A 12,649-nucleotide genomic window follows, 5' to 3' on the forward strand; every position below is an offset into this window, starting at 1 on the left:
TTCTAAGCAGCAGGTAGCCTCCTGAGTCCTCCAGGAAATGGAGGATAGGGAGGGTTTGATGTTGAGGGTGACAGGAAGTAGAATGAGGGGCTCCAAAAAACAGTGGAGCTCCCACAGACTAGCTTGTGGATGCCCCAGGACACATGGCTGAAGGCACAGCCTTTGTTAATGAAGTAAGCTGAGGTTTGTGGTTTAAATAAATCAGACAGCACAGCAGAGATACTAATGCACACTCTATAGGAGAGACGTCATATCACCAGTAGGACCTTGGGTCAGTTTCTTAACTTGGACTTCCATTATTTATTCTGAAAAATGGATGATGACGCGTCTCTGTGCTGTTGAATTAGCGCACTAAGCCAGTGGTTCTCAACTTTCCTACTGCTGTGACCCTTCAATATAGTTCCTCATGTTGTGGTGACCCTCAACCACAATATTATTTTCACTGCTACTTCCTAACTGTGATTTTGTTACTGCTATACATTGTATTACAAATATCTGTGCTTCCCAATGGAAAAGAATCAATGCCTGTGAAGGAGTCATTTGACCCCACAGGGGTTTGTTGCACCCTCCAGGCTGAGAACTGCTGCAGTACAGCCTGTCATATGCCAAGGCTCTGATAGAACCCTCCAGGTTCACTGCTACTATCTTTCTTGCAAAATCAGTACCTGGGCTGGCAGCTCCTCTCACCAGGAAAGCTGGAAGCCCGGGGCTGGGGGGGGGGGGGGGCTCTCCCTCTGTGGAGAGCTCAGGTGGAACCTGCTTAGGCCCATTTCTCATTCGTGTTGTCTCCTCGCCCTGCTGAGCAAACATTTCTACATACTGGTCTTGGAGGATGAAGGCAGGGGAGCAGCGGCTATTTCTCTGAGCTCTAAGAACTCCCATGCCTTTTGGGTGAAAAGACAGAGCAAAGAGAGTGAGTGCCTTAACAGCATGGAGGAAGGCTGTCACTGGGGGGCTGGGGGGGGCGGGGTCAGGGCAGGGTCATGGTGCTGGGTGCTTGAGGGGCTTGAGTCTCCAGAGGAAAAAGCTGAGTCTAGAAGGAGCATGGGAGAAAGAGCAGGAGGAATTTGCTGCAGTTTGAATTGTGACTCTCAAAATTGCCACAATGGGGTCGGGGAGGTGGCTAAGTGCTGTTTGATCTCCAGAAGCCACATTAAAAAAAAAGCCAGATTAAAAAAAAGCCACATTAAAAAAAAAGCCCTTGTAGTCTCAGTGTTGGGGAGGCAGAGACAGGCAGATCCTTTGGGGTGGTCTAGCCAGTAAACCTAGATTACTTGATGAGTTCCAGGCCAATGAGAAACTCTGTTTCAAAATGTCATTCAGCTCAGGAAGGATACTCAGGAAGGAGAACAAGGTTATCCTCTGCTCTCCACGTGTGGACTTACACACACACACACACACACACACACACACACACACACACACACACACGTCAAGTCACAGCCACAGAACTCAGAAAGCAGAACTCCTTGGGAAATCGAGTCAGAGAGAGTGAGAACAGACCAGCCCATCCATCATGACGTGGGATCCTTATTAAAAAGGAAATGTTAGACATACAAACAGAGAGAACCCATGTGACAAACGGAAGTGTGCTGACAGAACTGGGTGACCACCAGGAGCTAGAGAGGAGCCTACAAAGAGTCTTTCCTGGCACAGTGTGAGGTGGTTGTGGAAAGCCAAAATGGTACACTCGCTGCATAGACGGGACAACTCAAAAGCCAGACTTTTAAAATGCTACTGCACTTTGTACACAAACAGATCTCCTGATATAAACAACAGAAGTGGTGGTCCCGCTGTGGCTTGAGTGCAAAATGGGTCCCACAGGCTCCTGTGTGTGAATGCTACAGCAGCTGGTACTATTTGGGGGGTGGGGTGGGGTGGAATCTTTTGAACTTAGAGCCTGCCCCGTTGACATAACCCACCAGGGGTGGGGCTGAAGGTTATAGCTGGAGCATAGGTCTCCATGCATGGGGGCCTGCGAGCAAGTGAGCGGGCGGGTATGCGCAAACGTGGGCATGTCCACGGCGTGTCGTGTGTATGTGTTATGTATCTATTGCTTGCTGCCTGTTCTTTTGAGACATGGTCTCTTACTGAACCTGAGTCTTGCTGTTTGGGCTAATGCCTGCAAGTTATTGGGATCGTCCTGCTCTGCCTTCCTATTGCTGGGCCCACAGGTACGAGTAGCCATACCCAGCCATTAGGTGGGCGCTGAGGATTCAAACTCAAGTTCTGGAGCTAGCGCAGCAAGTGCTCTCAGTCCCTCCCTCACACCATGGGTCCACTTTCTCAACTCTCTGGCCGCCATGAGGTGAGCAGCAAGGAGCTCCCATTGCCACTAGAGCAGCCAGCCCTCCCCTACCATGGTGGTCTGCACACACACACACACACACACACACACACACACACACACACACACTGGAGCCTGCTGAGTCAGCCTCTCTCCTATGAGGAGAGTAACAAACACGCCCCACTTGCTGACGGCACCTTCGCTGGAATTCCAAGGGCTACCGTGTGAGCAGAAAGCAGTTTCTCACACTGTCTTCCTCTGCCAAAGCAGCCACCTCAGGATACTGCAGGCTGATGGTTGGACAAAACATGTGGAGCTTATTCTCTGAGTTAAAGACAGAGTTGCTGGAAATTTCTCAGAGGTATTAGAAGTCCAAGATCTAGGTTCCCAGTAAAGGCTCCCTCCCCAGCTTCCAGCCAGGCAGCTGCCGGCGTCCTCATGTCTCCCCTCCTCAATTCTGTGTATTGGTATGTGAGTGAGTGGTGCGTGCGTGCGTGTGTGTGCATGTGTGTGTCACTCTTACAAAAATGTTCTTATAAGGGCACTGTTCTGTAGACCAGGGCCCTGCCCTTCTGACCTCATTTAACTCTTAAAGTCTTCCTTAATGGCTCTAGCTCCCAAGCAACTTAACAATGGCTTAGGAACACAAACCTTGTTCACAATATGTACACAGCATCTCCTGGGTAATGCTGGTGGTAGCCCAAAAATTAGAGAGGGAGTGTGGTTCAGAGTATTAGTGCCAGGTAAGGAACTTGGGGGAGAAGCAGAGGCTAATGGGGGCAGATTACTATGTATGTCTGAGGCGTGGAGCCGGGGGACATTCTCCATGCTTCCCCTTGGTGAGCTGGGATTTGAAGTCAGGTGCAAGCCCAGGTTTTGATTCCATAATTTACATTATACTCTTTACTACTTTGTTGGGATCCCAGTGAGCGACTGTGAGGCAGCCCCAAAGCTTTCCCTGCAAGCAGACCCCCAGCTACCCATAAGAAAGGGGGTCAGGGAGGGGCAAGGGGCTGTAGTCTTGAGGTTCTTGTCACTACCTATAGAACAAGACCCACCAAATATCTGGCTGCACAGAAGGCTCTGTGTTGTGGCTCTCGGGGGCTCAGATGCCCTGGGAGCTATGTCCTTGTGTGGTCTGTGCTCTGAACCCCAGGCCAAGAACCCGGAGAGCCAGGTCAGAGGAGGACATGGCCTGTGGGCCTGTGTCAGCCCTTCACTACCATCCGCGACCCAATTTCAGTCTTGGCGGCATCTGCTGCTCAGGCAGAAAACACATCAACACAAGTGGGGGGAGGAGAGCGGAGCTATTTGGGGCAGGAGACAGATTAGGAAACAGACATTGCTCCCTGAGGATCACAGCCCTGCCTTTTTCCCTTTTGGATTTCAGCTCTGTCCTGATTCTTTCTGGTGTGAGACTAGTGGGATCGCCACATCATGCGACGCTACAGAAATTCTATTCCAGATCTGGAGACTTTGGGCCTGGGGTGTAAGGGGAGGGAGGGCACTGGCCTTGCATTTCCATAAGTGACCCTCCTGGTGCTTGTCCATCCGCGTGGAGATAAACATGCCAGAATAGCCAAGGAAGGCTGACCTAGTCTGAGGGTTCAGTAACCCTTGGGCGTCTCATGACTATCTGATTCCCTGAAGTAGGATTAAGGAGATTGAAGTTCTGAAACTGGCAAAGCCCTGGGTTAAGAGAGTGGGCCTGAGCTCAGTTAGGGAGGAGCTGAAATCCCAACTGAAAATCTGAACGGCGACATTTTGATGTTGTCATGAACATCATTGTAGCAATTAAAAAGACTAGCCAAGGCAGTCAACCGTGGGGGAAAGAGAGACTCCTTCCGAGATCTGGGGGAAGCCACAGGGGTGAAGAAAGGGCCATTAGTGGGAACTGGCCAGCGGCAGTACTGTTACCTAAACAGGAAGGGGACAGGAAAGAAAACCCCTTGGCCTTCTCACGTCCTGCTCTTCTCGGTGCTTTCTGAGGGGGAGCCTAACAGCATCTCTCAGACTCAAGCAAAAGCTGCAAACAGACCCAGGGTGGAAGAACTGCAGTAAGTGGGAGAACTTCTAGAACCTTTTTGTGGTGGGTGAGTTGACTGCTGTGCCATGCTGAGACAAGACTAAGTGGGGCATCAAGATACTTGTTATTAAGCCTCATCACACGAAGTGTATTGCGCTTGGGAGTGTTAGCTCGCCCCTCCTGGCAACCTTCTGCCAGTTAGTTGGTCCCCACATCAGAGACTGCATCTTAATTCAGTGCTATCTCTGCCATGCCATCTCAAGGATGCTAGCCATTGGGCACCTACAAGCTATGTTTATCAGATGCTCAGGATGCTCTGATGAGGAGGCAGAAGAAAGGACATGCCTTAGCTTCCTTTCCTATTGCTTCATTAAAATCCTAGCAAAAGCAGCTTGAGAAAGAGTTTGTTCTGGTCCAGAGTTGAAAGGCACAACCCATCACGGAAGTCCCAGCAGCAGGAGCTGGCCATGTTCATCTACGGTTTTGGAACAGAGAACGATGAATGCATGCTCTGGTTCAGCCCCTTCTCTACTTACACAGTGCAGGATCCAAGCCAGGGAATGGTGCCGCCCACAGTGGGCAGGCCTCACCACCTCTGTTAACACAAGATAATCCCCCACAACATGTCCAGAGACCCATCTCTTAGGTGACTCTACATTCAATCATCACAAGGTCTACACCATAGCAGGTGTAGACAGACTTACAAACAGGGTCCCTCTTGTCAATCTTCTCAGATACTGAGGACAATTAGAAGATCATTAGAAGTGGGTTCTGGTGACTCCTGTAGTTGGCTAGGCTCAGCAGGAAGCCTACCATCTCTCCTCCTGATCTCTGCATGCAGCCTTTCAATGCTTCCCTTTCTGTCTGAGGCACACAGGGTGCTTTCTGTGTCCTTGACACATTTCAAGCCAATACAGAATTGGCCACTGAAAATTCTAGAAAATACTACTTTAAAGACAGGACTCTTAGGTGTGGTTTCGGCCTGACTTGTTTAAAGGCACTAATGACTGCATTGCTAGTGGGGAAAGGATTGTGGGAGTCTGTGGCATGCTGTGCTAGTCAACTGATCACCTGTCATTCTTGAATTCAGCTACCAGTGAAAAGGTACCAAGTGGCTTTTTTGCAATAAGATACCCTGATGGGAGAGGTAACTACAAGGCTTGTAATTGCTGAATGCAGTATAAAGTTAAAAAACAAAGACAAAAACCCCACAAAACACCAACACCCCCAACGTCTTGGAGTTTTAAATTCTCAATGTCAACTTGTAATCAAAGAGCCAGAAAACCTTCTACAACTGGTCCCCAATGAATCTTATCTATTGCATCAAAAAAAAAATCAGACTGTTTCTGAACACCAGAGCTTTCCCTGTCTGTGGGTTCTGCTTTCTCTTAACCTTTCATTCACAGGAATTTCCTAAATGATTGGTCAAAATGTTTTCTGTAGCCCACCCTACTTAAGCAGCATCCCCCATTGTTTCTTTTACCAAACTTGAGAAGAATGTTAGGCTTTGCATAGATCTGAGAACCGAGGGATGGAATTCCAGGCCTGGGTGGTTAATCTGCAGCAGCTTCCACAGACGTGGTGTGAAGGGTAGGACTTACCTCCCTTAAGGGCTCCCGAATGGAAGCATTTCACACCCCAGCGTTAGATCCTGATACTAGTTAGTGAGATGAGATGGTTTACAGCTGTGAGTTCTCAGTTCCTGTCTTCTCAACAGAAAGAATTCAGCCAGGAAGCACAAATGATTTAAACCGAAATGTATTCAGAAAAGCAAGGAGAAATTGTTGGAGTGGGCTGTCCCAGAGGCAAGTATCAGCATAGTGGGTTCCGTATTGTGAACCTGAAGGTGACATGAATATTTAGAGATGAGTGGCACATTCATGAGATAGGGTGACCCTTTCTCCCTCTGAAATCATGATGGGCCAGATCTTCCTTTTAGGGTACTTTCCTCCCACCTCCTCTTGGAAAGTCCATAGGGTTTAGAGGAATATTAATTTAGAACATGTAGGCTCTGGCAAGAAAGCATATCCAAAGACCTAGGTTTATGTGATCCAGCTGTAGAGGAAAGCACCCATGTTTGAAAGTGATGTCTAATTGAGTGGCAGAAAAAGTGACAAATCAGAGTAAGATTTGACGGAATAGGACATGCCCAACTCTCAAGAGAACAGAGAGAAAAGGAAAGCCACTTAAGGGAGCAACACAGAGGATGAGGAGAGAGGAGGCAGTTTTACCTGGAGAATTTTACAGAGAGGTTGAGTGAGAGAACAAGCCAGACACAGGTGAAAACAGAATGAGCCAGAGAATGAGAAGGAGCCAGAAGATGAGAAAAGATTGCTAGAGTTAGTTTGAGGCCAAGCAGAGCAGTTCAGGAGCTGAGAGAGAAGCCAGATTGAACAAGTCAGCTAAGAGAGGAGTTTGAGCCAGAACAGCTGAGTTGAACCAGCCAGTGTAGAGCTCAGTAAGAACAAGTGAGGGCAAGCTTGTTCAGCAGTAAGTCTCAGAGGCTGAAAACATTCTAGGCCTAGGTTGGATCATATGGAGGCTAGAAGCTTCTAGGACCAGGCCTAGATTAGCAGCAGAGGCAGTATGCCTCCAAGACAACAATTGAAACAGGTGAATAAAAGTTCCTTTTACACTAGGGGGTGAACCACAATGAAAATGACATCACAACAAAACCAAGGTCCTTTGAGGTCACATATCTTTCCTTAGTGTGTACACGTGGCAACTTGGCAAGTGCCCTGGCACCTTCGTTTCTTATAAAGGCACACCCCAACCAAAGCTTCAAGGGTGCATAACCACAAAGGAGCATCTTGACCTTCAGAAGACACATCTGCCAATACATAGCTTCAGTTTGCCTTGTCTTTGCACATCTTGTCCTTGATTACCCAGAATTGGTGGGGTATATCGCTTTGTGAATTGTTAGTTCAAGATGTTATAAAGTACCTTGCAATTTACAGTAAGAGATATGTCCTACCTTGTAGTCTAGCACACACACACACACACTTGAAGACATGAGCCTTCCATATCTTGTATTTTCCTACATCCTTGCTATGTGTATCATTCACAAAGTATCCAAATGAATGAATGGGAAAATAAACTCCTATCTTTATATAACTGGTTACCTCCTTTATATCTGTGCCAGATAGTCACCACCTAGAAAATATCTAGAGATGGAGCCATCAATGGTCCCTGGATGCATGGTATAGGACTGGTCTTGTGGTCTCATGGTTTTCTAAGCCCAAGTTTTTACCCTTTGTTTTGTAACTGGCAACAAGCTACTCTGTTAGTTGTCTCTAGTGGAAGCGCATGTTGGCTCTGCTGTCGCTAGATTAGTTCAACCGACTATCACATGTGATGGGTGGTTTTGGTCACTAGATAGTCTCAGTCTCCACATGGAAGGAGAAGTAGGTAGATTTCTGGAACAATTTATTATAGGGAAGTGGTAGGGTTTTTTGTTTGGTTGGTTGGTTTGAATAAGTTAAGAAAGAAGGGAAAGGTGTTGTCTCCAAGCCTTGAGTCATAACATCCCACTTTTAGCTTCATATTGGACCAGAGATCCCTGACCCTACCTGCTACATCCAGAGAGCTTTTTATGCATATCCGGGACATGGAGGCATCTGCATGCAGCCTAGGTTGGGAGTTCCCTGGGTGCAGACCTAGGTTGGGTATTGGACTGACAGAAACAAGGCTGGTCTATGGCTGGGTGTGATCATGTTACAAAAAGGAAAGAAACAAGTTAGAATGTCAGAGTGAGAAAAGACCCACAATGCGGGCGGTGCCTCCTTCGTTGATAGGGAAAGATGAGGTGACTTTCCATGACACATTTTCCAAGACTTCCTGAATCACACCCTCCTGACCCTCCTTTGAGAGGACATGATGTTTTCCTCAAACACCAGCAGCACCTCTTTCTGCATGGAGTTTGACATCCCTACCTTAGAGTGTGAGGTGGGGAGCTAAATCTGTGGCTAATTTGACTGATGTAGACACCAACCTATAGTCGCCGTTCCTCAGATGCCTGTGTGAGGATGGGAGAGAACAGACTGGGCAAACAGGAAGAGGGTCAGAGCTTAGCAATCTGATTTATTCCCAGCAAACATGGCAGCAAACAGTATTTGAGACCCCAAGCTTAGCAATAAGGAGTAACATGGAGCACAAGTCAGAGGGACTCTAGAGGCTCTTGAGAGGGTGAGAGCTCTCCCCTCCCTTTCTGTCTCCTCCAGGATCCACGGGACAAACTGAGGCACAGACATAAAAATACCGGGCCTCCCCCTGAATCCTGAGGTTACACCCCAGCTGAAGACACCCACTTGAAAGAGCCTCCGTGTCTTCCAGTTACCGCAGACCATGGGCGCCCCGCTGTCTCCCTGAGAATGAGAAAAACAAGACGCACTATGTGTGAGAGGCCAGTCGGGCTGTCCAGCAGGGGATATAAGAAATGGCTAAGCGTATGAGCAAGAGCCTCCCTCCTGGACTCTTTCTGGGAACCTAAGAATTGTGGGGTGTGGGGAGGAGGGGCGTGGCGGGGGTTGAGTACCTGGCACCTGCCGTTGGTGCCCACTTCCTTCCAGGCACACAACATGGTCCTAGAGAGGTCAGCCACCCTCTTGGCGCATGCTCTCCAGTTCATCTGAACCAACCTCAGCTTCTTCAGTTTCATGTTTAAGCTTTTAGCTGAGCCTAAGCAAGGTAAGGAAGCGATCCTGAGAATGAGAATGCATTGGCCACCAACAGACCAGCCTACACACAGCAGAGTGGAAGTCTAGCATCTTCCAAGGGTGACCAGCCTGGATCTCTGCAAGGAAAGGAGTGGAGTAACTGGTGCCCGCTGCTCCAGGGAAACCACCATCAGCCAATGGTGGAGTGGGCAAAATCTTTTATGGACTCTATAAAAAAAGGAGCATTGTTTTCAGGCTCTGACATTCTTCTCTGTTCCCTGTGTCTACAGGGGATTTTATCTACGTTGTTTTATCCATCTACATGATTTACTGAAAGAGGTGTTGCTGCTATTCTACACATGGAAAGGGATGATAAAAAGGTGACAGATGCTGCCCCAAAATTCAAAACCGAGTCCCCCTCATCTAAGCCATCATTTTGCTCAGCAGAAGCCAGCTTACACGTGAGCTTCCTACAGGCGTGAAGGCAAGGTGCATACCGTGGTCATGAGCAGATGCCCACTCTGCCATCCAGCACCGGTCCCAGGAGCTCTCCTCCTGCGCCAGGCAGATGGGTATTTTGACGTTGTTGAATTGGACTGGTGTGGCAAGCAGGAGCAGGCATAGGTCACTGTCAAAGTGGGGTGGCTTGTAATCTTTGTGAGCAATGATCTTCTGCACGTGTTTTCTCTCCAAGTTGACATCGCTGATAGTCTTGGTCCCCATGACCACAGTGATGTTTACGGCTACCACTTCTAACCTAAAGAATGAGGCCAAGAGCACCACCGCTGACAATGGCCGTGGGGCACGTTGTAGCTGCAGACACATTCCCAAGCAGTAGAACTTGCCACTACCTATGACAGAATAGTGGGTATGCTGTGGGGGTCTAGAGAGACCAAGGAGGTCAGAATCAGGGCCCAGAGGCCGGTGGATCTCTGAGTGAGTGAACCATCAGCTCAGGGGAAGCTCTGACCAACAGAAGTATAATGCTCCCATTGAGGAAAACCAGATGTGAACACCTTAGTGACAGGAATACTGGCTATCTTTATTGACTGCTGCACTCCAAGCACTTGAAAACTGTACACAGTAAGTGTTCGATGAATGCACAATGAATGAATGAATCTAATGTAGTGACTTTATATACAGGTGGTGGCCAGGAAAAGGGAAGCCTACACTGGTTTTTCTAACACTACAAGGAACAGACAACTTTGGATAGAGTTGACCAACTCAAGAAAGGCAACTAGATAGGACCAGACCCTCAAAGCCACCAGGCACAGAGGCTGTGGCTTCAAAAGCTTCATATACCAACCAACCAAGTGACTATCCCAGACTGCATGTCTACTAGATGCAACGTAAATTAAGGTGATGCCCCAGACACTTACAGGGTTCTTGGGAAGCAATGTGCTGCTGTCAGAACCCACCACTGATGGATGATGGAGCCTCCGCACAGGTGTTTTCCAAGCATCTGGATACTCACTTGCCATGGGAACTCGCCGTTCTGGACTTCCAGTATCTCCCGGAATGGCAGCCATGATGAGTTTGGGAAGAGAGGTCTGTGGCCACACAGAACTGATTCTGAGAGAGAAAGCAGAGAGCCGCTGGTACACGAGGGGGCTAGAGAAATCTTCACTCTGCATTCCCAGAATCTTCCCAGCTAAGATCAGGCAGCATCCTAGGGAAACCGAATGAGAGGGCCCACAGGACAGATCTTAGAAAATACTTCCAAACTGAAAATAGCCAGAATGGGAAAATGCAAGTTAACAAGAATGGACCTGCCACAGACATCGTTAACACATCCTGTACGCTTCGAGGGCGTTTGGAAGGGCAATGCTATGAAAGGCAACAGAAATTTCCCAGCTAATGCTGTTGCTTGATAGAATTGTAAAATAGCTGTGAGTGCTTTGAGAAAGATGTTATACACACACACGCACACACACACACACACACACACACACACACACACACACGGAATGAGAGAGAGGAGAGGAGAGACAGAGAGAAAGAGAGAGAGAGAGAGAGAGAGAGAGAGAGAGAGAGAGAGAGAGAGAGAGGGAGGAGGAGGAGGAGGAGGATCAAATATAGAAAATAAGTACCAGCATCCTTTTGTGTGTGTGTGGGGAGGTACCTGTTGTATTTCTGCAGGAAGAATGCCAAACATTTGCACATCTAGTCTACCCACCAAACTTTCCCTTTGGGCCATTTCCCAGGACCACAGAGCAAATGTTACATGAACTGACTTCTTATAGCAATATGACCTAATGAATGTTTTCTAAATTAAATATATCACTATTTTACCCCACACCCTTATGCTGCCTTGCGTCTTCCTAGGGTGTGGGCCTAGAAAGATCCTCCCTTCATTTACAGGGAAGGAGCAATATAGCCACAAGTCTCCTGTGCTTCTGGAACTTTCGGCCCAGATCCTCAGGGGTTCACTCTAGGTAGCAACTTCATCCAGGCTAGTACATCTGCTTTGGTTAGTCGGTTATAGTCTCATTTTCTAAGCCACATTCTGTCTACTTCCACCTCTGGTGGTAGAGGTTTGGGTCTCTGGATGAGATTTTATGTTCTCTGGATTTTGGCTAGAAACCTCTAATTCTGCACCCCCGGAGCTCCCCATCTACTCTAGGGGATCCAGGGATGAGGTGGCAGGCTATCCCCCACCTTTTATTCTGGGCTGGCCTGACACTTACCTTGGTGATCCTGGGCATGTCCCTTGGATGCCATGAGCAGTGCAATTAGAAGTGGGAGCATCATCTTGTCCTTCCAGTCCAGTGCTGCCTGCTGTGACGTCCTGCTCACATTGATATAACAGCAGCTGCAGCTGCCACAGATGGGCATCACAAATGCGTGCCAGAGCCTGGCCTGGTGACGTCACAGTAAGCTCTGGGATTAGATAGGAGGAGCAGGTACAGCCGGATTGAGCCAAGTCCCTCTCCCTGTCCTTCCTGGCATTCAGTCCCTTTACACAGTGGCTAAGGGACACTCGTGATGTTTCCTGATGACTGTCATCTGCCTTTGTGCTCTGGCCCTGCTCTCAACTCTGAGCACATTGGGAAGCCATTTATTCTACTGCTACTTCTAGCAGTAAAGAGCTTGGATCTCGGGGTGAGATTTTTATATTCTCTGAAATTGGGTCTCAGAAGTCCCATGTGCCTTTATGGGAAATTTCCACCCTACCATGGCTTGGTCGGAGGAGAAGAATTGAAGTGGGTGGCAATGTGCCACTTACATTAAGAGATCACTCTGGGATGGGTTGCAGAGATAGTCCAGTCAGCAAAGTGCTTACCTTGCAGTGCAAGGGCTTGCGTTCAATCTCTAGAACCTGTGTTTTATAAGGGAGGGAGGGGGAGCATGGTGGTACATGCTTGTAATTCCAGCATTATGGAGGCAGAGATAGGTAGATCCTTGGGGCTTACTGGCTAGTCAGCCTAGCCTAGCCAGGACAGTGAGAAACCTTATATTAAAAATATATATATTCAGGGTCAGGGGTGGGGCATGGATAGATGACCCGTCATTGATGAGCACTTGATGCTTTTGCAGAGGACCTAGGTTCAACTCTCAGCATCCACAAGGTGGCTCACAATGTCTGTAACTCCAGTCCAGGGCATCTTATGCCTGCTTCTGACTCCAAGAGCATCATGCATCACATGGTACACATACATGCATGTGGGCAAAACACTCATA

General features: G+C 48.3%; 1 protein-coding gene across 4 annotated transcripts; it reads right to left on the bottom strand.

Annotated features, from left to right (window-relative positions):
- Nucleotides 1-5,926: 5,926 nt before the first annotated feature.
- Nucleotides 5,927-11,788, bottom strand: PRSS51 (serine protease 51). 4 transcript variants are annotated; one of them, XM_084767217.1, is made up of 6 exons: nucleotides 11,656-11,788; nucleotides 10,348-10,540; nucleotides 9,466-9,725; nucleotides 8,848-8,990; nucleotides 8,621-8,677; nucleotides 5,927-6,153 (listed from the first exon to the last, which is right to left on the bottom strand). In XM_084767217.1, exons 1-6 carry the CDS (start codon nucleotides 11,717-11,719, stop codon nucleotides 6,076-6,078), a joined length of 795 nt encoding a protein of 264 aa, XP_084623343.1. In that variant the 5' UTR covers nucleotides 11,720-11,788; the 3' UTR covers nucleotides 5,927-6,075. The 4 variants fall into 4 exon arrangements, 2 of the variants coding, with proteins under 2 accessions (XP_084623343.1, XP_084623344.1); XR_014776387.1 differs by having other exon boundaries at nucleotides 6,065-6,153; nucleotides 8,246-8,677; XR_014776388.1 differs by having other exon boundaries at nucleotides 6,065-6,153; nucleotides 8,246-8,677; nucleotides 10,443-10,540; nucleotides 11,656-11,758.
- Nucleotides 11,789-12,649: the final 861 nt, after the last annotated feature.

This window comes from Acomys minous, assembly GCF_964271855.1.
Source record: "Acomys minous genome assembly, chromosome: 18".
NCBI lineage: Eukaryota > Metazoa > Chordata > Mammalia > Rodentia > Muridae > Acomys > Acomys minous.